The sequence below is a fragment of the Heterodontus francisci genome, chromosome 11, assembly GCF_036365525.1.
Source record: "Heterodontus francisci isolate sHetFra1 chromosome 11, sHetFra1.hap1, whole genome shotgun sequence".
NCBI classification, from domain to species: Eukaryota; Metazoa; Chordata; class Chondrichthyes; order Heterodontiformes; family Heterodontidae; genus Heterodontus; species Heterodontus francisci.
The window spans coordinates 112,981,017-113,008,565 of NC_090381.1; the positions used below are offsets into that span (position 1 = coordinate 112,981,017).

The 27,549-nt window shown below is 44.1% G+C and overlaps 1 protein-coding gene across 1 annotated transcript in view; it reads right to left on the reverse strand.

The window, feature by feature from the left end:
* Nucleotides 1–4,628: 4,628 nt before the first annotated feature.
* LOC137375088 (IgGFc-binding protein-like) overlaps nt 4,629–27,549 on the reverse strand; it is a 115,349-nt gene continuing 92,428 nt past the window's right edge. The window contains exons 65-69 of the mRNA XM_068041715.1: nt 25,343–25,473; nt 24,650–24,849; nt 23,174–23,312; nt 18,614–18,757; nt 4,629–4,862 (exon numbers count right to left, since the gene is read on the reverse strand). Coding sequence (XP_067897816.1) covers nt 4,825–4,862; nt 18,614–18,757; nt 23,174–23,312; nt 24,650–24,849; nt 25,343–25,473 — 652 coding nt within the window. The 3' untranslated portion in view covers nt 4,629–4,824. The remainder of the gene's footprint in view (nt 4,863–18,613; nt 18,758–23,173; nt 23,313–24,649; nt 24,850–25,342; nt 25,474–27,549) is intronic.

Genomic DNA, 27,549 nt, shown 5'->3' on the forward strand with positions numbered 1-27,549 from the left:
AAGGGGAGATTTAATAGAGGTGTTCAAATTCATGAAGGGTTTTGATGCAATAATTAAGGAGCAATGGTTTCCAGTGGTTGGAGCGTCACTAACCGGAGGACAAAGGCAATTGGCAAAGGACCAGTGGCCACATGAGGAAAAGTATTTTTACATGGTGAGTTATTGTGATCTGGAATGCGCTGCCTAAAAGTGAGTGGATGCAGTTTCAATAGTAATTGAATAGCCTTCAAACCGGAATTGGTTAAACACTGGTCTTCTTTGCTGTAAATTTATACAATTCTACTTGAAAGAGGCAAAATTTGCAGGGCTATGTAGAAAAAGCAGGGGAATGGGACTAATTGGATCACCCTTATAAGAGTCAGCACAGGTATGAAGGGGTGACTGGCCCCTTTCTGTGCTGTATTATGCTATTACTGTGTAAGTTTTCGTATACAGTCTCAATTGTGGCTCAATGGGAAGCAGCTTTGGGTTCAAATTCCACTGCAGAGACTTGAGCACAAAATCTGGGCTGAGTGAGAGATGCAGAAGTGGAAGTGCCATCTATCGGGTGAAAGGTTAAACCGAGGCCCAGTCTGGCCTCTCAGGTGGATATAAAAGATCGTATGGTACTATTTCAAAGAGGAGCAGGGGAGTTCTTCCCAATGTCCTGGAAAATATTTATCTCTCAACCACAACACTGAAAAGGATGTTCTGATCATTACTAGTTTTTGGGAGCTTGCTGTGCTCAAATTGGCCACCGCGTTTCCTACATTACAACAGTGACTATACTTCACAAAGTACCTCACTGGCAGTAAAGCTCTTTAAAACATCCTGAGGTGGTGAAAGGTGCCATATAAATGCAAGTTTTTCTTCAAGGGTGAACTTTGTTTAGATTTTTTTTTCTTTTGGGCCTCCTTATCTCGAGAGACACTGGGTAAGTGCCTGGAGGTGGTCAGTGGTTTGTGGAGCAGCGCCTGGAGTGGCTATAAAGGCCAATTCTAGAGTGACAGGCTCTTCCACAGGTGCTGCAGAGAAATTTGTTTGTACAAAGCTGGCACTAGTGTTCTGGCTGTCTGCATATTACTCTGCCCAGCTTTCACTCTCATCAACAACCTCCCTCTAAAGTATTCAAAGAATGTTCAGTAAAATAATAAAAAATGCATTGGTAGTACAAAGGTCAGTAAGCACCAGCAAAGAGAAGAGAGTTTATTGACACTTCGGGTATGCTCCCTTTGTCAGAACAGAGCTGAGAAGGTTAAGGAGACATTTCATAGAGGTGTTCAGAATTATGAGGGGATTTTGGTAGAGTAAGCCCGGATAAACTGTTTCCAGTGGCAGGAGGGTCAGTAACCAGAGGACACAGATTTAAGGTGATTGGCAAAAGAACGAGGGGGAAGATCAGGAGAACTGTTGTAATGCAGTGTGTTGTGATCTGGAATGCACTGCCTGAAAGGTGGAAGCAGATTCAATAATAACTTTCAAAAGGGAATTGGATAAACACATTATGTGAAAGAGAAGAATTTGCAGGGCCGTGGAGTAAGAGCAGGGATGAATTGGTTAGCTGTTTGAAAAGGCCAGTACAGACAAGATGGGCCGAATATCCTCCTTCTGTGTTGTTTCATTCGATGATTTGATGAAGAGTTAAAGGGCATATGTTGTAATCTCTCTTTTATCTTTACAGACGCTGAATAGCCTGTTCTGTATTTCCGGTATTTTCAGTTACCAATGCAAGGAATTTTCAGCACAATTTGACAAATATTATATCAAGCTTCAGGATTACAAGGTTGCAAATTCACTTGCAAATACTTATTATTCAAAATCTTAGATTCAAACTTTTTGAACGTTCTGCTGCACCTTTTCTGCGGCTGAAATGTTTGGATTGACACGGTGATATTACAATGGCAGCTCTTTCCGTACCTTAGGAAAAATATAGAAGGTCACGACAGCCAAGAAAACGCACCCAAAATAGCCAAGCAGAAAGATGCAGACTTGCCGGCAGAATCCATGGTGGAGTGGTGGTGGTGGGGGAGGGTCCCAGTACCTCTTAACCCTTCGAAATAAATCCGTCTTTCAGGAGGGAAATGAAAGGTGTATCTGACAAGGAATGAGAAATGGTGTGCGCCACAGAGGTCACTCTCCCGGAGAGTGACCCACAACCTGAGACATTGTGACATGCACACAGCTAGATATTGTGACATCTGCAACCTGAGGCACATTGTTACACTTGAAACCAGGGCCATTGTGACATCTGCACACTGGAGATACTGTGACACATGCAACCTGGGGCACACTGGTCTCGATTTTAACTGTCCCTAACCTGGTGGGAAGCAGGCGAGTTAGTGACCCCTTCCGATCCTGTTTTCCTTCTGCCTTGCCCTGATTTTAACCTTCTCTTCCTGAGCAGGCAAGCAAGGAAGGGGGTCCTAATTTAAATATGGGGACTGGGGGGGGTGGGGAGGGGGGCAACGATGTCATTACGCAGAGGTGGGAAAAAGGATGGTGGGGAGTGGGAATGGGAGGGAGCAGCGATTGCTGTCCGTTAGGCAAAACCTGGAGCCAGATCCCATGCCAGAAGAGACCCAGCTGGTAAGTGTTAAATTTATTTTTCAGGTTTTCTTAGGGGCCGGGAGGAGCTCCTGCAAGTCTCACTCGGAAGCTCTGGGCCTCCCTTGCACCAACCTACCTGCACCCCCCACCCCCCCACCCCCACCACTGACAGACAGGTCCTCCCCTCCTGCTGATGGCAGACAATCCCCTCTCCACCACGCCCATCCCCCCAACCACCCCCCAGATCATGCATTAAGTTCTGCAGTCCATTCCCTCTTGTCTCCTTCTGTGGCCTACAGCCACAAATTGTTACTCCCACCTGCCACTCTGTCTGCTAATTTGGTCTGTTGTCGGCCATGAATCTGCAGATGATCCTCCGCATTCCCAGCTTTGTTGCCACACTGCTCCTGCACCTTCCCTGTTAATATTGGGCCCTTTGTGTCTCCTGAATCCTGGGGCACATTGTAACATTACAACACTGGGAATATTATGACACGTGCAACCTGGAGCATTAAGACATCTGTGGAATCAAAAGTAGCAGGGAAATCGCAGGATCACCTATGCTTTGGCACATTATTAGTGTAAAAAGACCCATGTGTAAAGCTGGTTTTAAAAGGGCAGCAGCATTTTTACTGTTTTTTTTGATAACGAAAGCATGGACGATGTGTGACCTAACTCCATATACCCATCTTGGCTCCATATCCCTTAATACCTTTGGTTAACAAAAATATATCAATCTCAGATTTAAAATAAACAAATTAAACTAGCATCAATTGCCATTTGAGGAAGGGAATTCCAAACTTCTACCACCCATTAACTATTTGGACTTTGGAATCATACAATTTCTAAATTTGCTGATAACACCAAATTGAGGAGCGGGGTTGGGGGTGTGGGGTGTGGAGGGTTAGTCGATACTGAGGAGGACTGCAACAAATTACAGGAGGGCATTAATAAGCTTGCAGAATGGGCAAATAATTGTCAAATTAAGTTCAACACAGATAAATGTGAGATAGTACATTTTGGTAGGAAGAATAGGGAGGCCACCGCTCCCAGTGGCACTGCTGGGACTAAGAGCTGCCGGCCCGCTGATTGGCAGCTACATTAGGTGGGACTTCCTACCTCAATGAGGTGTAAGTCCCACCCAAGACCAATTAAGGGCCTGGGTGGGGACTGTAAAATCCGGGCTGGATACCCGGGCCCAGCGGAAGCAGGATCACCACTGACTTTTCAGCCGGTGGAAGGGTCCCCCCGCCCACCGTAAAATCCAGCCCCTCGTCTCAGTAGTCGTACCATGAAACATAACCAATTATTGTAAAGACCCATCTGGTTCACTAATGCCCTGTGGGGAAGGAAATCTGCTGTCCTTACCTGGTCTGGCCTACATGTAACTTCAGACTCACAGCAATGTGGTTGACTCTTAACTGCCCTCTGAAATGGCCCAGCAAGCCACTCAGATTAAGGGCAATTCGGGATGGGCAACAAATGCTGACCTTGCCCATGATGTCCACATCCCATGAAAAAAATAACAAAAAATTCATATGCCACTATTTGAAGAAAAGCAGGGAGTTTGCCTGGTGTCCTGGCCAATATTTATCTTTCAACCACCATCAGTTTAACGGATGTTCTGGTCAGTATCACTTTGCTGCTTGTGAGATTTTGCTGTGTGCAAAATGGTTGCTGTGTTTCTCTACATTATAACAGTGCCTACACTTCAAAAGTAAAGCTGTAATGTACTTGGTATGTCCTGAGGTTGTGAAAGGTGTTGCATAAATGTGAGTGTTTTCCTTTTGTAGCATCCTCTCAGATAGAATGTAATTTGCAAATTTCTTCAGACAGAATTATTTTGTTTGTTTTTGAAATCTTGAGAAAGAGTAAATTGGAATAGAAGGTGGTATGCTGAGACACAGTGAGGATGCAGGAAGGATGAAACATTTGTAGGATGAACAATTTGAAGAAATATCAGAATAGAAAATACACCTTCAGGAATTGATTGAAAAATAACCATATTTTAATTTGTTTTTAAAATTTAGTGCAAATTGTACATCAGTATTTTTCAATGAAGGCAAGCAAGGTAACAGCGTTCAGTCATAATTATGGATCAACAAACCCCTGATGAATTTGCCATTTCAAAAGGTCACAAATGATTTGTATATTAATATTTAACTTGACACAGTGCAACAAATGCAGGAAACTGCTGCTGGGTTTGAGCAGGTCTTTTCACCAATGAGGACAGAAGGATTTTAGTTCAACATCATTCACAATCATCAAAAGTAGGGTTTCTTGCTAAACAGATTTTGTCTATTCTTCTGTTCTGGCGAGTTCCGGAACTCTATTGCCTGAGGAATGAAAGACATCATTAATAGGCACGGCACATTAAGAACATAAGAATTTTTAGGAATAGGTAAAGACCATTGGGCACTATTAGCCCATCCCTTTTTAGCCACTATTATATTGTTTTTCTCCCACTAGCTCCCATAGCCTGAGTATTTGGCTGCCAGCAGAACATAAGACACCATTAGACAGGTGATCAGGAAGACCCAGCTGGCTGCAGTGAAGATGTGGGAAAGTGGTGTTCTCAGGCTGCTCCCCAGACTTGGGGAGGAATTGTTGCGAGCTGCAGAAACCCCTAAAAATGGCGCAAACACAATGTTCTGGACATATGGGTGATGCCCTACAGAAATTCAATCCTGTTCTGGTCTATAATATAAAAGGACCTTGACATAAATCAACATACCTACCTGCCCATCATAACCTTCAATCCCTGATCTCTCCAGAAACTCTGTCCATTCCCGCTGGAGCCCACTGATACCATCTACTTCAGTGTTCTCCCTTGGACCCACTGTTTGGATAACAGAATTCCTCCTTCTAAATTCCTAATTCTGACTACCGGTATATGGTAGCATAAATGCAATGCTAATGGTTAGTCAATAACTAGTACCAGAAAAACTCACTGATTAGAATTACCTTCATCCCAGGGGAGGATTTTCACTGGGTGGTGTGAAACATGACTAGAAGCCTATTGTTTATAAATGGCTTAATGATTTTGTTACACATAGTGTTTTGAGGAAATATTCCCTCCTTCTGTGTTGAAAATACATGCTGTTTGCTACATTGAAAATCTGCCCGAGCAGGGGGATTTGAGTTAAGCAAGTGATCTGTAAAAGCTGTAAATTCACAGTTTATCATAGAGCTGGTAAAATGTGTGACTTGGTTTTTAGCTCTGTGACTGACCAGTACTTGAAAACTAGAAATATCAAATCAGAATGATGCAAAAATAAAAACAGCACCTATGTTGAAAAATTATAGCAAAAAATCTCCCTGATACTGCAATACCAGTAACTCAGCATCTGAAAGAGAAAAGTTTGTCTTAATGTTTCAGGTGGCACGAATTGGCCTTGAGTACCACTGCATACTGACATAAACAGCCTGTAAATGCTGCTACTGCTTTCAGTCCTACCCTTACACAGAGCCCTGTGAATAATAATAATCATTAAAGGACCACACTCAGCAGCTACCAATCTATGGGATGTTTCCTCTGAGAAGCCTTCAGCAATTTATTTAAATAATTTAATTTCCCTCTGCAGGGAGTAGACATTTAACTCCTGAGGTCACAGTTCTGGTCTGCACGAAAGATGACGTGGGATGTTTTCCTCCACGAATCGTGGTTAATGAAATTGTAAAAGTGCCCTTTATAAATGGGTTTCCTAGTTTGTTATACTGATTGGATAGGGAAATATTTTCCTTCAGCATTACACTTTTTAATAAAAATTACAAAGAAAATCTTGCCTGTGAGTTTAGGGCAAATTAATAGATGCAGCAACCAACCCTGCCCCCGGCAGCACTGAGGGCATGGCTTTTGCTGCTTTTGAGTGATGTTAATACTGGCTTTGAGCTGTGCTGTAATACCTTTGATGTTTTAATGAAGAAAACTAAGAGATGAAGGAGGCTACTGTTGACCTCCCTGCCACCCCATCGCCCTGCAAGCAAAGTCCTTAGATGTGTTAACATGCAGCAGAAAGAGAATGTGAGCTGTTGCTATTTACAACATATCCTAATGGGGTAATGCTGATAAGTGATATTAGTCACCCATACATAGCCCTTGGAGAGGGTAAAGGCTTCTCCCATGGTTCAGCTGGTAATGTGAATGAGTGCTGAGCCAGACACATCAGGAGGATCTAATGCTTGTGTTGATCTCAATGGGTCAGTAGTAGAGTTTCTACAATTAGCCTGTTGTCCTTGGGTTAATTATCACCATTGTCGCTATTGAGCGGATGGATGGGACTGTAGTAGTAGTCCCTGGTTGAAGGAGGAGAACATTAGCCAAGGTTCCTGCTCCTAGTTACTACCAATCTACTGACCTGTAGATGTGCTCTATATGAGTGTCAGTTAGGAACAGACCAGGCTCAGCCGTGATGCCCAGGGTAACTCACAATCCAGGGTTTCTGATGAGGAACAGCTTGTTGGGCAAGATACTGGAGAGAAACTATACCCCAACATGAGTCAGGACAGTAGTATATAATGAAAGCAGTAATAATACTCTTTGGGATTATGTCCTTGAAACACATATCTGAAGCAGCATGCCCAATAGATCAGTACAACTATTGTGATAATAATAATGATTATCCCTGTTGAAACTGTGATGGTAATAATGAAGATTCTCATTGCATTATCTGTGTAAGAGAAAAGAAACAATCCAATAAAAATAATTACCTCACATGAAAAACATTACAAGGTCAATATTGTATTTAATACTTAGATGAGTTTTAACAGCTTGTAAATTAAAGTAGAATCAAAGAGTTGTTACAGCACAGATGGAGGCCATTCAGCCCATTCTATCTGTACTGACTCTCTGCAATAGCAACTCAACTAGTCCCCCTCCCCCATCCTTTTCCTGTAACCCTGCAAAATTTTCTCTTCAGGTGCTTATCCAATGCCTTTTTAAAGGCCACCATTGAACCTGCTTCCACCACACTCTGAGGCAGCGCATTCCAGATCCTAACCATTCATTACCTAAAAAAATTTCCCTCATGTCACTGTTGGTTCTTTTGCCAATTACCTTAAATCAGTGTCCTCTGGTTCTCGACCCTTCCAGAAATGGGAACAGTTTCTCTCTCTCTATTCTGTCCAGACCCATCATGATTTTGAACACGTCGATCAAATTTCCTCTCAAGCTTTTCTTCTGTAAGAAGAACAGCCCCAGCGTCTCCAGGCTCTCTACGTAATGAGCTCCCTCATCCCTGGAACCATTCTCATTAAACCTTTCCTACCTGTTATCAGTTGCACATTCTATCTCAATGAACAGAGGATCATGTTTATCAGACAGTATCACTGGTTTGTGGAGTTGGTGAATAAATCACAGTCATAGAATGGTTACAGCACAGAAGGTCATTCAACCCATCATGTCAGTGCCAGCTCTCTGCAAGATCAACTCAGCTGGTCCCACTCCCCTGCCCTTTCCTTCTCGCCCTGAAAATTGATTCTCTCTGGATAATTATCCAATTTCCTTTTTAAAGCCATGATTGAATCTGCCTCCACTACACTCTCAGGCACTGCATTCCAGATCCTAACCACTCACTGCATGAACAAGTTTTTCCTCATGTCGCCTTTGGTTCTTTTGATAATCACCTTAAATCTGTGTCCTCTGGCTCTCGACCCCTACACCATTGGGAACAATTTATCTCTATCTACTTTCGGATTCGTGCCTTTGTAACCTCTAGACTTTACTATTACAACGCACTCCTGGCTGGTTTTCCACATTCTACCCTCTGTTAACTTGAGGTCATCCAAAACTCTCATGCCCGTGTCTTAACACACCAAGTACTGTTCCCCAATTACCCCTGTGTTCGTGACCTACACTGACTCCCAGTCAAGCAACGTCTTGATTTTAAAATTCTCATCCTTGTTTTTAAATCCCTCCATGTCCTTGCCTCTCTCTATCTCTGTAATCTCCTCCAGCCCCACAACCCTCTGAGATATCTGCGCTCCTCTAATTATGGTCTCTTGAGCATCCCCAATTTTAATCGCTCCACCATTGGTAGCCGTGCCTTCAGCTGCCTGAGCCCTAAGCTCTGGAATTCCCTCCCTGCATCTCTCTATCTCTATTTCTCTCTCCTCCTTTAAGACACTCCTTAAAACCTACTTCTTTGACCAAGCTTTTGGTCATCTGATCTAATATCTCCTTATGTGCTGGGTGTCATATTTTGTTTACAATGCTCCTGTGAAGCGTCTTGGGTCGTTTTATTACTTTAAAGGCACTATATAAATATAAGGTGTTATTGTTACTCTGTCTGGACCACTCATTATTTTGAATACCTCTATCAAATCTCTTATGAATGTTTCCTTTCAACTCTATAATGACTATTGGATTGCATTCTTGATTGCACGGAATGTTTGGAAAGTACTGAGGTACAGAGAGCAAAATGAAAATATACTTACAATGAAAAAATGTTCAATCTCATTGTTAGCAAATATGTTGTGGTCATATTACGATGACATCTTGAAAAATGCAAAAATTAGGTGCACAAATATATATGTATATATATTTTAGAATTCACAGCAATTTTTGGGTAGAACTCCAGAACTGTGATAAAGCCAGTACATTAGGGGATTACCCCTGCAATGTGCCCTCACACCTCCTCATTGCGAACCCCAATTTTAGTAACTACCAGACAGCTGCTGCTTTATTCTAGCAAATGATTATTCGCTGCACACTGCAAGTGAGAATATTTAGTCTCACAATAGTCTTTACCAAAACTGGAATTCCCATCAACAACAACTGCAACAACTTGCATTTATATAGGCCCTTAACTAGTAAAACATCCCAAGGTACTTCACAGAAGTGTTATCAAACCAAAATTTTTCACTGAGCCACATAAGGTGAAGTGACCACAGGGAGAGAATCCACTCTTGGAATGAAACATCAGCTCCAACAGGAAATGGAGTAGGAACAGGCAGGAAGGAGCACATCTGAGTAAAATGGTAGTGGATTCAAACCACACTACAGACCGAGCACATAATCTAGCTGGTTATGTCAGTGCGGCATCGAGGGAATGTTAGAATTAGAATTAGAATTAGAACATTACAGCACAGTACAGGCCCTTCGGCCCTCGATGTTGCGCCGACCTGTGAAACCATCTGACCTACACTATTCCATTTTCATCCATATGTCTATCCAATGACCACTTAAATGCTCTTAAAGTTGGCGAATTTACTACTGCTGCAGGCAGGGCGTTCCACGCCCTTACTACTCTCTGAGTAAAGAAACTACCTCTCACATCTGTCCTATATCTATCACCCCTCAACTTGAAGCTATGTCCCCTCGTGTTTGCCATCACCATCCGAGGAAAAAGACGCTCACTATCCACCCTGTTGTATTGTTGAAGCTGCTATCTTTCCGGTGAGGTGTTATACCAAAGTCACACCTGCCTGCTCTGGTTGCTATTTCTTGCAGCAGTTCAGGATGAATTATAAACTCAAAACACAGTGTCCAACATTCGATGTGATTCCACAATTGGACAACATTTGCTAAATATTCCTCAGTGCGCTAAGAATTACGCTGACAGCCAATTTAAGACTGTCAGCAGGGCTTGCAGTGTGGTGCATTTGCTATATATATTAATACACAGGGCCCTGTTCTTTGTAGAAAGGAAGAGCATGTACACACATTGCGCCTGTTTCAGCTAAACAAATTAAGTGACAGCCATTCACTGGTTCATTCCTCAGGGCAATGCCTTGACTAATCAGAGTCAAGCTGCCTGGCTTAAATTTCAAACAAAGCTTGGCAGTTAACTGTCAGTCACCGTAAACTGATGCATTCTCCATGGCAATGCCTCTACCAATCTGAGTTCACTTGCCAACCAATCAGCACTCTCTTCTCATACAGTATAAACTTCTTGTTTTCCCTTACATTGGTATTCTTGCGGATTGTCCTGATGAGTGCAAGACGAAAAGCTTCGACAACATGTCTCTATTTTCAGCAAAAAGGATGAACTTTTACTTATACAAGGACATTCGAAGCAAAGAATTCTTTTTGAAGTAGAGTTATTATTTTTATGTATACAAATGCAGCAGCCAAATTGCTCCGAAAACAGAAAATCAGATCAATGGCAATTAATCTGTGATTGGTGTTGTTGATAGAGGTGAATATTGGCCCAGACACAAGAGAACTAACTGTTCTCATTTAAAGGGTGCCACAGGATTTTTTATATCACCGGAACCACTAGAACAGGCAGGCATGACCTCGGTTTACAGTTTTATCCAAAAGACAGCACCTCTGACAATAAAGTACTGTACTGAAGTACTTGCATAATCACGGTGTCAGTTATGGCTCAACTAGCACTCTCACCTCTGAATCAGAAGGTTGTAGGTTCAAGTCCCACTTCAGAACTTGAGCACAAAAAAATCTAGGCTGATACTCCAGTGCAGTACTGAGGGAGTGCGGCACTGTCAGAGGTGGAATCTATCAGATGAGATGTTAAACTGAGGCCCTCTCTGCCCTCCTGGAAGGACACAAAAGATCCCATGGCCACTAGTGCGAAGAAGAGAATGGGCATTCTCCCTGTTGTCCTGGCCAACCCTCCATCAACAACACAAAACAGATGATCTGATCATTATCACATCGCTGTTTGTGGGAGTTGTGTGTAAATTGGCGGCTGTGTTTCCAATATTACAACAGTGACTGTTTGGAATAGAAATGCAATACTGTACTAATGTGCCTCCTGGCTTGCCATAGTCATGTGACCTCAACCATGAGGCACTCACTGCAGGCAGCCATCACAAGGTAGTTCAATAAAGACACAGTACAAGCAAGATTGTTGTCCTGTGAGCTTGTAACATGGTGTCAGAGTGGAGCTGAAACTGAGTGTTGAAGAGCTATATGGAAGCACAGCTACTAAAAGAGGAACACAGGAATGTTCAGAGCTGCTGAAAGCCACAGGAAGCCACACTAAAGGAACAAAGACGCAGGCCACAGCTGAAAGCATTGGGTAAGACACAATGCTGCAAATTTTGCTCTCCCGGTACTGGTCGAAATAAAAGATGATATGAAGCAGAACTGGCAGTTTATCCACTCACAATGAAAAAATTACGAAATTGCAACAGATTTAATTAACAAACCAGAGCAGCCAAGAGTAGCTACACTTTTATCACAGTTGGGAAGAAACTGTTACAAAATGTATTCCACTCTAAATCTCTCCGAAGAACAAAAAAAAGGAAAGCAGAAATTTTGAAAGCCTTGAAGCCACACTTTGAACCCCAAGTGAAAGTAACTTACGTATGTGTTCAATATTAGGGCCTCAGGTGAAAAAGAGTCCATTGATCAATTTGGGACTGCATTAACACAGCTCACAGGATCCTGTGAATTAGTGCAACTAAAAGATGATCTCATTAAAGACAGGATTGTATTAGGCATAAGAGTATTACTGAAATGGAGAATGACTGCAGAATTCCAAGGTGCAGAGGGATCTAGGTGTTCTATCTAGTGCATGAGTCACAAAAAGTTAGAATGCAGGTACAGCATGTAAGAAGGCGAATGGAATGCTATCCTTTATTACGATAGGAATTGAAAGTAAAAGTAAAGATGCTATGCTTCAGTTTTACAGGGTTTTGGTGAGACCACATCTCGAATACTGTGTGCAGTTTTGGTCTCCTTATTTAAGGAAGTTCGAGACGGTTCAGAAGAGGTTTACTAGATTGATACCTGGAATGATCGGGTTGTCTAATGACGAAGGGTTGGACAGACTGGGCTTGTTTTCACTGGAGTTTAGAAGAGTTAGAGAAGACTTGATTGAAGTTTATAAGATCCTGAACAGTCTTCACAAGGTGAATGTGGAAAGGGTGTTTCCTCTTGTGGATGAGGCCAGAACTATGGGGCACTGGTTTAAAATTAGGGGTTGCCCTTTTAGGACAGAGATGAGGAGAATTTTTTTCTCTCAGAGAGTTGTGCAGTCTCTGCTTCAGAAGATGGTGGAGGTAGATAGATTCTTGTTAGGCAAGGGACTCAAAGGTTATCAGGTATAGATGGGAGTGTGGAATTCGAAACACAAACAGATCAGCCATGATCTTACTGAACGGCAGAGAAGGCTAGAGGGACCGAATGGCCTACTTCTGCTCCTAATTCGTATGTGTATCCCGCAGTGAGAGCAAATCTACTGAGAGACGACAAACTTACCCTCAGGAAAGCGATCGACATGTGCAGAAGCGCTGAGATTGTAAATCAGCAGCTAGAGCATATTCTTGGCAGAACAGACCTGGCCTTGCATTTTGCTGATAGATGTTCCGGCCAAAAAGGGCAGAAAGATCACGGACAAAGAGCAAGATGCAAATACTGTGGAGGACATCACACAAGGGAAAAGAAGGCGTGTCCAGCGGGGGAAAAGCAGTGTTCTCACTGCAAGAAGCCAAATCATTTTGCACACAAGCGTTTGGCTAGAAGGAAGCACAACAAGCAGTTAGAGATGGCTACTGGAGAGATATCAGCCAAAGATTCTGACGAATCACTATACACCATACAACAGGTTGGTTCATGCAGGTCGATAGGTGATAAATGGTTTGTGAATGTTGGAATGATGACTGCAGAAGGAGAATATCAAGTCAACATAAAGTGTCAGATAGACACCGGTGCATAATGCAACATCATGACCTTCACAGACCTGTGCAACGTGGCTCAACATGGCGAGCCAAAAACGAAGCCCTCGAAAGTAAGGTTGAGGCTATATGATGGCACCATACTCGTGTCAAGCATACAAATTACTCCGAGAGCCCAATACAATGACAAGAACGAAGATCTGGAGTTCCAGATCATAGACGGCAAGCAAAGGCCATTCATCTCAGCCGAAGCAAGTCGAAAGATTGGACTGGTAACCCTCAACGTGCAAAATGACACTTACAATGTGTCACAGCACACTAAACCATTTAACGCACAACAGATCCTAGAGGAGTACAACGATAGGCTGAATTTTATCCTCGTCGAATGGGAGCTGTCCACCGACTAAAAAGTCAGTGGCAAACCCACAGGCCTGGCCTGGGGATCCGGATGCATTTTAAGGTCCCAGGCCTTTAATTGGTTTGAGGCGGGACTTCCACCTCATTGAGGCAGGAAGTCCCATCTAATGGAGCTGCCGGCCAATCAGCGGGACCAGTAGCTCTTGGTCCCAGCAGCGTCACCAGGAGTGGTAGCCACTGCTGGGACTGCAACCCGGTTTTGAGAAGAGGAATGGGCGGCCCCGTGACGAGGTAAGTTTTTGGGGCCTCGCTGGGGGGGTGGTTTCGGTCAGGCCCTGGTGAGGCAAGGGTGATTGATTGGGGGATGGGGAAGCATGTTGGGTTTGGGGGTAGTTGGGGCATCGGGGGCTGCCCTCCGTCGGGCACAGGGTGCCTGATCATGACGGCCCCCCACCAGGCTGTCGGAAAGCCGCCTGCTTTTGTCTGGCAGGTTTTCTTAGGCCTGGGCCACCTAACCGGCCAAGGGTAAAATTCCTGTGGCATCGGGCGGTGGGCTTTAAGTGGTCATTATCTGACCAGTTAAGGGCCTTGATTGGCCTGGGGCGGGCGGGCTCGTTTTTGCCACCGCTGCCCCGTGTAAAATAGCGGCAGAGGTGCAAGTGGGTCAGGTAGGGCCCCCCGAGCTTCCAACTCCATTTTACGCACCCCCCCCCCCCACCACACCCACGCCACCAACCCGCTTTGTGGGGGGGGGGAACGTAAAATTTTGGCACATGTATTTACAGGTTTAGGATGTCTTCCTGGAGAATATCATCTCGAAGTAGATGAGAGGTTTAGACCAATTCAGCATCTGCTGAAGAAAGTTCCAGCTGCCCTCTAGGCCAGCCTGAAAGTCAAGATAGAAGAGCTGGAAAAGAAGGGAGCAATCAAGAAAGTGACAACTCCTACAGAATGGATTAGTAGCATGGTAGCTGTGAAACAACCTGGAAAGCTGAGAGTATACATCGACCCAAAGGATCTAAATAAATATCTGAAGAGATCTCACTACCCCATGTCAACCATCGAAGGCAAAAACCTTGCCTACCCTTGATGTGAAGGATAGTTACTGGCAAGTGAAGCTGGAAGAAAGCAGCAGCTTTCTAACTACATTCTGGATGCCGTTCAGGAGATACAGATAGTTATGCATGCTGTTTGGCATTCCCACTGCTCCAGAGGAGTATCAATGCAGATAGCATGGGATAGTTAGTAATCTTCCTGGAGTGGCAGCTATAGTGAATTTATGGATGCAGAGACAAAATGGAAGATGCCATTGCTGACCACGATCAAAATCTAGTGTGACTGCTAGACAGAGCTCACCAGATGAACCTGAAGCTGAACAAGAAAAAATTGCAATTAAAGATACCTGACGTCAAGTACATAGGTCATGTATTGACAGCAAAAGGTCTTCGCCTGGATCCCGAAAAGGTGAGAGCGGTAGCAGCAATGTGGTGACCAATAGAAGTAAAAGCAGTGCAACAATTTGTTGGATTCATCAACTATTTAGCAAAATTCTTGCCCAATTTGTTGTCGGAGTGTGAACCATTACGCCAATTCACTGCCAAGGACGTGCAGTGGTATTGGGGCACAGAACAAGAATCAGCGTTCATTAAAATCAAGCACTAGTGACGGCAACGCCAGTGCTGAAATACTGTGACATAAAAGATGAGGTTACCCTACAGTGTGATGCCAGCGAGACAGGACTTGGAGCAACCCTAATGTAACAAGAACAACCAGTTGCATTTGCATCCAGGGTGGTAACACAACGGAAGAACACTATGCTCAGATCAAAGAACAAAGAACAGTACAGCACAGGAACAGGCCATTCGGCCCTCCAAGCCTGTGCCGATCTTGATGCCTGTCTAAACTAAAACCTTCTGCACTTCTGGGGTCCGGATCCCTCTATTCCTGTATTTGTCAAGATGCCTCTTAAACGTCGCTATCGTATCTGCTTCCACCGCCTCCTCCGGCAGCAAGTTCCAGGCACTCACCACCCTCTGTGTAAAGAACTTGCCTCGCACATCCCCTCTAAACTTTGCCCCTCGCACCTTAAACCTATGTCCCCTAGTAACTGACTCTTCCACCCTGGGAAAAAGCTTCTGACTATCCACTCTGTCCATGCCACTCATTATCCCTAAGGAATTGAGAGGTGAGATGCTCATCCGTGCAAGCCACAAGAAATTGAGTCGAGTCTGAGGAAGGAAAGAGAAGTATTCTACTGGCCAAACATCAGCAATTAAATCAAGGACCACATCAGCCAGTGCAGTGCGTGTAACGAGTACCAAGCTAAGCAAGCTAAAGAGCCACTGATGACACATGAATCCCAAACAGACCATGGATAAAGCTGGGACTAGGCCTCTTCACTCTTGCAGGAATTGATCATCTTGTCACTGTAGACTACTATTCTGACTACTGGGAGGTAGACCAGCTGACCTCAATGACTACCGGCGAGATTGTAGAATGCTTGAAAGCACAGTTCGGGCATTACGGACATTGTGATGAGTGACAATGGCCCTCAGTTCACGAATTAGTAATTCAGCCACTTCATAAAGGATTGGAAAGTTCAGCACCATACATCATCTCCACACTATCCCCAGTCAAATGGAAAGGCTGAGGCAGCAGTGAAAATCGCCAAAGGAATCATAAAGAAAGCAGGAAAATCCAGTACAGATGTATACCAGGCAATCCTCGAGTGGAGAAACACACCCACTGAAGGCATGGAAAGTAGTCCAGTACAAAGAATAATGTCACCCAAACTACTCTTCCAATAGCAAATAAGCTACTGAAGCCAGAAGTTGTAACAGGCATGAGTGACAAAATCAAAGTGAAACGTCAGAAAGCCAAATTTCATTTTGACAAAACTGAAAAACCATTGCCAGAATTGAGCATTGGAGAGCCAGTCAGGGTACAAATCTTCAATGCTCTCAACAAGAGTCAGCCCAAGTGGCAACTGAGTAGAGCAGTTGTCACCTTGATCGTACGCGGTGGAAGTGAACGACCAGATATACCGTCACAACCACAGGCACATACACCCAACTGAGGAAGCTGTTCCATCACTTCAGGATCAGGAAGATATGAAATCACCATCTGCACAGACCACATATCAACCATCAGTCTCAGAGGTCCACAGCCCCCCAACAACGGAAATGGAACAACAGTTACCGCAGTAGAAACAAGTGACACGGGAACCACACCCCAGAGAAGGAAAATCACTCACATGAACAGCCAATGACAATGCGTACCATCAAGAGACTGTCATGATTTAAAGATTGTATGCAGCGCATGTGCAGAGACTGACAAGAATAACGAATTACTAATGCATGAGAACAGTTGTGTGCATAGTGGGTAACCTGGGCAATTCACAGTGTAAATGATAATGCATGCAATGTTTTTTTGTATGAAAAGGAGGATGTTTGGGATAGAAATGCAATACTGTACTAATGTGCCTCCTGGCTGGCCGTAGTCGTGTGACCTCCACCATGAGGCACTCACTGCAGGCAGCCATCACAAGGCAGTTCAATGAAGACACAGTACAAGCAAGACTGTTGGCCTGTGAGCTCGTAACAGTGACTGAAAATAAAAAACATTTCATGGGCTGTAAAGTGCTTTGGGACTTCCTGTGGTCATGCAAAGTGCTATATAAATGCAGGTCTTTCTTTCTTTTATAGATTGCAGGGATGATTTTCTGCTTCTTTCTGCCTGCGGAATGCTTATTTCCCATGAGGAAAAGGAGGCGGAGACCCATGATGTCAGGTCTCCAGCCCCTTTGCTTTGCCTGGGTACTCACAGGAGTTTCCTCAACACAGAGCAGGTGCAAGCATGGTGATACAATATGAATGTATAGGGATTTACAAAATGATGCTCTCTGCCTCATTTCCTAAGCCTCTGCTTACCACTCAGATTGAAGGATCTGAGAAGCCTGGACAAACAGACATGGTATGAAGAGGCCTTCTGGCTGCTGTTTGGATAGCTGCTTGAAGGCCATGAAGATGGCAGCCATTCCCATTCATCCCTGACAGGGGTCAAGCCTGAAATAAAGGTGGGTTCAGGTCATGCCAAGCAGAGCACATGGGACAGAATTTAATTCCACCCTTGGAAGCAGGCTGGGAGGCAGGGGGGTCCATAGAATCGGGAGGGGAGGCGTGGGGCAGAGTGCTCATCGGCTTCCCGACTCCCCTCAATTGTCAGGGTTGGAGAAAGCTGAAGATGGTCTTCCCACCTGGAGGCCAATTGAGGCCCTTAAGTGGCCAATTATGGCCTTCCTCTTGCTGCCACTGGTGTTCCATCGGCAGCATGGAACCCTAATTGCATGGGGAAACTGCTCAGTAAAAGCTGTGGGCTCAGGGTGGGTTGGGGCCCTCCTGATCTGGCATCCTGTGGCCCAAGCAGAGGTCCCACCGTGGCAAGGTGCGCCCTGCTGAAAGACCTCCCCACCCTCAAGACTGACCTTCTGCCCTGCCCCGTTTTCAGTACTTGCTTGCCTGGCCCTAGTGAGCCCCACAAGCACACCTTGACTCCACAGATTCCTCCATGCTGGTTTGTCTGGGCCTGCTGCAGTCCCAGCAGTGGCCACCGCTCCCGGTGGCACTGGTGGGACGGCAGAGCTGTCTGATTGGCTGGCAGTTCTTGGAGGTGGGACCTCCACCCTTAAATTGGGGGTGAGATCCAACATCAGGTAGTTAATTGCCTGATTGCCATTGAATTCCATCGAGTTTCTGAAAATAGCCACAGCAGCATTGCCCCCGGCTTTCTGGCCAGTGGATGGGGCCACAACCATGGTCATTAAATTCAGCCCTTTGTGGGCATTTCATCTGACTCACACCCAGTGGGCTGGAGGAGAAAGAAGGAAAATCAGCCAATGTGTGCTCAAGCCCTGGTGTTCAGCTTGAATCAACAACCTTCTGATTAAGAAGCAGAAGTACCACCAACTGAGCCAAGCTGACACTAGCTACTTTGAAATGCAAAAGGCTTATGGTCACTGATGTATTTCCATATTCATACGTTAGTTATTCAGTTAGTCAATAGCAGTTTCACCCCCACTTTACTGCTCAATAATCATGATATAGTATTTAAACCAGTCTCTGTAGCTCTCTGTTACATGCAGTCTTACCATCCTGTGACTTTTCTTCCTCACAGTGAGGCCCTTCATGGGTTATTGGGCAATGGCAATGAAAGCTCTGAGAACCATCTGCTTCATTAGTTACCTCCTGACAAATGCCACCATTTTCACATGGGTCATTGAGACAGGGGCCAGCTACACAAGAACAGAAATGAATAGCATTAAAATGTGCTCACATAAGAGTACTTATGTCTTCATTCTCCCTTAGCAACAGTCTATTAATTTCTGTTTTAACAGGCATCGTAAGGCTAAAAGTTCTGATAACTGACAATTGTTTTAAGAAGCTTAAACACACATTAACGTTTCAGGGTAATTTTTTGCATGTTCACACTCCAAGTACAGAGTCTCACCTGATGGGAATACATTTAGCTCACATTCCCCATGATTTTCCCTCCATTACCCCTTTTAGGTTCAGTCCGTTTACATTCTGTTCACACAATACTTCATCAATTGATATTTTCGACATATGCAATGAGTGTTTTAGCAAAGTGGAACATGCATAGGTAGCACTGCCCATGCTGAATTAGAGTGGAGTGTTATTGAGGTTCTGCAGGGGTGACAAGTGAGCGGTGTGACTGAGTATCCTGACTGGATTGAGATTTTGTTCAGCATGCTGCTCATAGTGGGCTTTGGTGTGTCAGCCGTGGTTCCGTTGGTAGCTCTCTCACCTCTGAGTCACGAGGTTTTGGGTTCAAGTCCCACTTCAGGGCTAGAGCCCAAAAAATCAAGGCTGACACTGCAATGCAGTACTGAGGGAGTACTGCACTGTCAGAGATGCTGTCTTGCAGATGAAACATTAAACCAAGACCTCATCTTCTTGCTCAGGTGGATATAAAAGATCCCATGGCACTATTTTGAAGAAGAGCAGGGGAGTTATCCCCCGTTTCCTGGCCAATATTTATCCTTCAATCAACATCACAAAGAATAGATTATCTGGTCATTGTCACGTTGCTGTTTGTGGGAGCTTGCTGTGTACAAATTGGCTGTCATGTTTCCTGCATTACAACAGTGACTACACTTCAAAAAAGTATTTCATTGGCTGTAAAGCACTTTGAGATGTCTGGTGGTCCTGACAGGTGCTAAATAAATGAAAGTATTTCTTTCTTTCTAGCTGTGTGTTTAGCCTCTCTTGACTGGTACTTCTCCAGTATCATGCAGATTGGCATATATCCAACTACTTTATCTGTGCATGTTCACAGAACAATTTCAATTCATCGCACTATTGGGATGAATCTTCTTGCTGCCAAAAGGAAGAGCTAATTTTCAGCCCATTGGAGTTTTTGATGACTGGCAAGTGGGCTCATTAAACAAGGTCTGGATCTGGAAGGTGGTAATGCCACCAGTCAGGGTTTTTGTGATCTTCTGAATTGCTGCCCAGAATGTTTGGATGCTGTGGTATAAACAAAATATATATAAGTTAGTGCCCTTTTACTCACTGTTGTTTCTTTTTACAATATAAAGATGGCTATGGGATGTTCAGTGGTCGATTTTGAAATGGCTTGTCTGCCTTATAGGGAAGATATTCCTCCTATTGCAATTGGGCATAAAGGGTAGGGCATGGAGGAAAATTGTACAGGAAGAATTGCACAGCTATAATGGGCAAGCTTCTTTATACAGCTGCAATCGTTCCTGCCTGATTTTCCCCTGTCACTATGCCTATTGCTCTTTGCTGCCCAAGTGCACTAACAGGAACATATAGCCTGTGTGTCTTCCCCTTATCTGGCTAGATCTTGTTCCCAGACATCTTTTGAGCATGGGGTATGAAATGAAAATGTTTGCCTGGGACTATTTTAGCTTGGGATGACTTTCTCTCCTCCTGCCCCACCCATCCAGTCTCATGCCCCAGTAAATTAGATGTCGTATCAACATGCTGTGCGTAGAAACAAAAGGACAGATGGCTCACAAAAGTGCCCATGGAGTTAAAACCTTGGAAAATTTAAACTGGAGTACAAGCGGACAATTCACAGATTTTCAGCAGCTTAACGCAGCCTAATCCAGCAGGATCTGGTTAAGCAAGATGAATAAACTGTGACCATGGCATTGTCAGTATCTGATGTATCTGTACTGGAAAGCCAGCAATGCAGCTCTGTTTAGAGCGTGAGTTGCCATAATGTGGACTGTGTTCAGCTCACAAAAAAGCAGATCTTAAAAGGGTATCATTACACATTCAGTGAGCTCTTGCGATGATCCAGTTAGGAATGACCCCTGAAGGAAGCAACTTGTGGGAAACCATGGTTATGCAGCCTGTATTTTCCAACTGCACTCCTGCAATTTTCAATGATGCACCTGCTATTTGTGGAAATCCTAGATGGGAGGGCAGCATCGGCCCCTCATTCCATAACCTAATGACAGGAACATCTTAAAATAAATTTACCTGATTAATTACAAAAAAAACTGTAATCATGTGATTATCACAGTGTAGCTAGTGAGGTAATGGAGGAAAGAGTTATCCAGATATTAGGTTTCAACAATGAAAACTTACACTTTTAGACTGCAAATTATGTACAAGGAGACGGTTCAGAATGTTTTATAGGGTGATTGATAGAAGTGGATACTCAGCTCGGGTAGTGGAGGAATGGAAGAAGCGTGAGAGGGTCTTAAGGTGCTGGCAACGTGTTGACGTGGAAGTTAAAGGTGGGAAGTAGTTGGAGAGGCTCAAAGAATGAGAGTAGGGGTTTTTTGAGATGGGAATGATAATAGCAGTTTTGAAAGATGTTGAAACTAAGTTAGAGGCTGAGCACAAGTTGATGATATAGGTGATCATAGATCTGAGAACTGGGTGGTCAGAGGCAGCAGCCTGATGAACTAGGGCATGACAGCACTGGAACAGGCCAATTGGAGGTGACATAGAGATTTTCAGCAGCAGATGGATTCGGTGGGCATGGTATACTTGGATTTTCAGAAGGCTTTTGATAAAGTCCCCCAAAGGAGGTTGGTTAGCAAAATTAAAGCAAATGGGAAAGGAGGTAATATACTGGCATGGATTAAAGATTGGTTAACAGGCAGAAAGCAGAGAGTAGGAATAAACGGGCCATTCTCGCATTGGCAGGCTGTGATTAGTGGGGTACAGCAGGGATCAGTGCTTGGGCTCCAGCTGTTCACAATATATATCAATGATTTGGACGTGGGGACCAAATGTAGTATTTCCAAGTTCGCAGATGACACAAAATTAGGTGGGGATGTGTGTTGTGAGGAAGGTGTAAAGTGGCTTCAAGGGGATTTGGGCAGACTTAGCGAGTGGGTGAGAATGTGGCAGATGGAATATAATGTGGAAAAATGTGAGGTTATCCACTTTGGTAGGAGGAACAGATGTGCAGAGTTTTTCTTAAATGGTAAGAGATTAGAAAGTGTACTTGTACAAAGGGACTTGGGTGTCCTTGTCAATAAGTCACTGAAAGCTAACATGCAGGTGCAGCAAGCAATTAGGAAGGCTAATGGTATGTTAGACTTTATGACAAGAGGATTTGAGTACAGGAGTAGTGAAGTCTTGCTTCAATTGTATAGAACCTTGGTTAGACCGTACCTGGAGTACTGTGTGCAGTTTTGGTCCCCTTACCTTAGGAAGGATATTATTGCCATAGAGGAAGTGTAACGAAGACTCACCAGACTTGTTCCCGGGATGGCGGGACTGTCCCATGAAGAGAGATTGGGGAAACTGGGCCTGTATTCTCTAGAGTTTCGAAGAATGAGAGGTGATCTGATCGAAATCTACAAAATGCTTAAAGGGATAGACAGGGTAGATGCAGCTGTTTCCCCTGGTTGGGGGGGGGGGAGGGGTTCTAGAACCAGGGGACACAATTTTAAAATAAGGGGAAGCCATTTAGGACAGAGATGAGGAGAAATTTCGTTACTCAGAGAGTTGTGAATCTTTGGAATTCTCTGTCCCAGAGGGCTGTGGAAGCTCAGTCATTGAGTATGTTTAAAGCAGAGATTGAGAGATATCTAAATACAAAAGACATAAGGGGATATGGGGATAGTGTGGGGAAAAGGCATTGAAGTGGATGATCAGCCATGATCATATTGAATGGCGGGGTAGGCTCGATGGGCTGAATGGCCTACGCTCCTATGTTCCTAGATGGGCTGAGGTAGTGGCGGAGGCAGGCAATGCTGTGGTAGTGGAACTAGCAGCTCTTTGTGATGAAAAGGATTAGAGAGTCGATTTCATGCTCAGGCACTCCTTGTGTCTGTGGGGAAAGCTGCCCAGGAAATTACGTGCCTCCTTAGGACAATTTCTGCATTAAAAATACAAATTGTTGGAAAATCAATTGATTTTGTCCATAATTTCCTCGTGAGCATCATTCCATGCTGAGCACCTAATGCAGAATCACTCCTCCAGATAGGTGCTGAGGCAGAGACTGTGAGAAGTAAATTGTTAATTTCACCACTGGGCTGTAAACTGGTGGTAGCAGATCAGACACTTTTTATACACCCATCTCATTTTTCCTTCCCTTGGGTGAAAGATTCTTTACTGTTGGTTTTCCACCCAATGGTGAAAGTTAAAAGCTACCGTATCTAGTTGATGTGGATTAAAAGGACAAAGTATGCTCTTACATCGGTAGCATCCTCTGATGAGACGAGCAGTGGTACAGGTTGTGTTGGGAGCACATTGTGTTCTTGTACAGTTAACTATTGTTGTACCAATGCAGGCACAAGTCTCAGAACAATCTTCAGTCATAAATTTTTCCCCAACCTATCAGCAAAAGACAAAGAGAAATTATATTTGTATCAAGAACATAGTAACAATCTTTAGACACAAATAGATCATTTAGTCGATCCATCCAAGATCTCCTCGACACATTTCTAAATCCAATAACACTGAATACCATTTGCTGACAGGAGCTTGCATAGTTCCTTTTGACTCTGTCATCTATTTTTGCTTAAATAGCCTTGCTGGTAGTGTCTTCCAATTGTTCATTTTTTCTGGAAAAATGTTACCAGTAGATCCCACTTTCCTTTGTCATCCTTAATTTAACCCCTTGGTCCTAAAATTCTGAGTAGGCTGCAGTCGAAGTGTGGAATAATGGCAGCTGAACTTACAGAAATTGGGGCACCAAATGGTGGGGATGGCATCATTTGCACGTTCGGTGCAAGCAACCCATGCCTATCGGGCACATCAGCATTGCCTGTCCCAAAATACCAGCAGCAAAATCAAAGCTGTTCCAAGGGAGGCAAGGAGGGAAAAGCTCAATTAAATCGTAATTTTTTAGCCTATTGCTCCGAATGGGGTGATTGACACTTTTATTTAAGGTAATTGGCGGTGAGGCGCAGGTCAGAATATTCGCCCTTTTTCACATGGGAATTTCTTGCAGTCTTTTCCACAGGGCACAATCCTGGATGATCTGCATTCTCTCCTGCTGTCTGGACCCTGACCAGATGTTCTACCAGAGAAGTGTCCAAGAACTGACTGGAATTTTGCAGCTGACAGAAAAATCTAATTGGATCAACATTCACCAAGACAATCATAATCTTAAGTGCTACTATCAATTCACTTCAGCCTTCTCTTTTCAAAGGGATAAGTCACAGCCATCTCTCCAAGTTTTCCGATTCTCAAGAAAATCAGTTCAATCGTATATATAGATTGATGCAGTGAGAAAGTTGGGAGGCAAAGAGAGCCAAGTGTGGCAGTATATTGAAGCAAAATGCATGATGTACAGTTTGTTCATGCTGAATGATATTCTGTCTGGTCAACCAGGTGAATGTTGTATACTTGTGTTGGACAGTAGCTGTTCCCAGTTTTCTAATTGTCTGGACAAACCACAGCTACTTTATGTGGAATGTATTGTATTTTTGGTTTCATCAATTAAATCATAGTTCTCTACTCTGAACTGCAGCCTTCGACAGTCAGTGTTAAAATCTTTAGTCTCAAGAATGACTTCTGAAAGTTTAGAACTCTTTGGAGCAGCTGAGATGATCTTTACACAGACATGTAATAGGGCACCACAGTTTCAGAAGGCCATAACTTAAACCAAGCCCCCAACTCCCCACTGATTTACAAACTATTGCAGAAACCAACAATACTGATTTTACCTCATAATACTTGTTTCGATAGGTGCATCCACAGTCTTTGTAGGGAACACACTGGAAATTACTGAGTACAAAGCCTGGGAGACACTCACACCCCTCCATAGTGGGTGCTTCACATTCTGATGGGGCAGCAAGGTTACCACAGCAAGCAGGGCAGGCTGACATTTGCCTTTTGTGTTGACTATTTGCTGGACAGGCCATCTCTGTGGATTATAATAATGCAAATGTTCATTGCAAGCTAGATGACACACAAAAATCTAAGCTGCAAATTTTAAGAAATCAGTTTATGTCTGCAGTAAAATTACAGATGGAGGAATGCCATATAAATGTGTTAAGTTTATAGATCTTAAATTATTCAGTTGCTAATGATGCATTCACACTACATGTTTAGTGTTAATGTGATGCTGTTTTTGCACAGCTGAATGTGTCGAGTTTAAATCGGGCATCTCGAGCCAAAATGACTCTGGAGCGATACAAAGTGAGATTACATTCTCCAGTGGGTCTTGGTCCTCTTTCTCCAATGTCAGTTCCAACCCTGAATCCGCTTTCAGGCTGCATTTACATGATAGCTGCAGTATTGGTACAAAGCAAACTGCTACACACTAACATTACAGTGTGAAAGCACCCCAACAGTACTTGGGCATCACCTGTCTTAAAGCAAAAGATGTAAAGAGAATGTAACAATAGAATCCATACCACAGAAGGTGTCTTTCCTCCAGTCTCCAAGAGTGACTTCATGCTCCTGACAGTGCAGTGCATATTGTTCTAGGCTGGGACACAGCATCTCAGTGACATTAAACAAGGTGCACATGCTAAAGATGCAGTGCCTAGAATGAAAAATAGTAATTTAAATTGAAGGAAATAACAATTTTTATCATTCACCGTACAATGTGACTAACTAAGTGTATTCTCTTTGTGCAGGTGCAGAAGAAAGCCTGTCGTCGGGCCAGGAATGCGGGGAGAATGCGGCCACCTGATACTTACAGCAGTGAATACTGTGGAATGCAGAAGTACTTCTTTCTACATTTATTTGTAGAGCTAATATTGCTCTTAAGTGGCAGTTCAGAATTAGGTTTTTAATCATTCTTCTACCCTCTGTCCTGAAATAAGGCTACATCACCTAAAGAATAAGTAGTTCACAGTCTGTACCAAGTCTCTCCAACAAGTTATTGTCATTTGCCTTTCAATGTGCGAAAGGCATCGACTAACACTGGAAAGGGACATTGTTGATTATTTCTGCTTACATGTGTCCTTGTTCAATTGTTAACTTGTATCTATTTTATACTGAAAGAAAAATACAGCGTTTAGTTAAAATCTTTAGATTTTGTGACTGTGTATGTTTAAGAGGTTTCTCGTATAGATGGTTAGAATACAGCATCCAATGTGGTGAGGATTGTTAGATTGGTGAAATGATACAACAACTTGCATTTCATGTCGGAAAATGTCCCAAGATGCTTCACAGGAGAGGTATCAAACAAAATTTGACACTGAGTCACATAAGGAGATATTAGGACAAGTGGCCAAAGATTTGGTCAAAGACCCATTGTTTCAGCCTGCTCCTGCCCCACTGAACTTATTTCTTCCTATCTTGACTCTATCTTTTCTCCGCTGGTCCAGTCTCTTCCCACCTACCTCCATGACTCTTCTGATGCCCTATGTCATTTTGACAATTTCCAGTTTCCTGGCCCCAACCGCCTCCTCTTCACTATGGACGTCCAATCTCTCTACACCTCCATCCCCCACCAGGACGGTTTGAGGGCTCTCCACTTCTTCCTTGAACAGAGGCCCAACCAGTCCCCATCCACCACCACCCTCCTCCGCCTGGCTGAACTTGTTCTCACATTGAACAACTTCTCCTTCAACTCCACTCACTTCCTTCAAGTAAAAGGTGTTGCTATGGGTACCCGCATGGGATCTAGTTATGCCTGTCTTTTTGTGGGATATGTCAAGCATTCTTTATTCCAGTCCAACTCAGGCCCCCTCCCCCGACTATTTTTCCGGTACATTGATGACTGTATCGGTGCCGTTTCCTGCTCCCGCCCCGAACTGGAAAACTTTATCAACTTTGCTTCCAATTTCAACCCTTCTCTCACCTTTACATGGTCCATCTCTGACACTTCTCTTTCCTTCCTTGACTTCTCTGTCTCCATTTCTGGGGATAGGTTGTCTACTAATATCCATTATAATCCCACCGACTCCCACAGCTACCTCGACTACACTTCTTCACACCCTGCCTCCTGTAAGGACTCCATTCCATTCTCCCAGTTTCTCCGTCTCCGACGCATCTGCTCTGATGATGCTACCTTCCATGACAGCGCTTCTGATATGTCTTCCTTTTTCCCCAACCGAGGACTCCCCCCCACTGTTGTTGACAGAGCCCTCAACCATGTCCAGCCCATTTCCCGCACCTCTACCCTCACCCCTTCCCCTCCCTCCCAAAACCGTGACAGGGTTCCCCTTGTCCTCACTTTCCACCCCATCAGCCTCCATATCCAAAGGATCATCCTCCGCCATTTCCGCCACCTCCAGCGTGATGCCACTACCCCTCCCTTCCCCTGTCAGCATTCCGAAGGGATCATTCCCTCCGCGACACCCTGGTCCACTCCTCCATTACCCTCACCACCTCGTTCCCTTCCCATTGCACCTTCCCCTGCAATCGCAGGAGGTGTAATACCTGCCAATTTACCTCCTCTCTCCTCACTATCCCAGGCCCCAAACACTCCTTTCAGGTGAAGCAGCGATTTACTTGTACTTCTTTCAATGTAGTATACTGTATTCGCTGTTCACAATGTGGTCTCCTCTACACTGGGGAGACCAAACACAGACTGGGTGACCGCTTTGCGGAACACCTCCGCTCAGTCCGCAAGCAGGACCCTGAGCTTCCGATTGCTTGCCATTTCAAC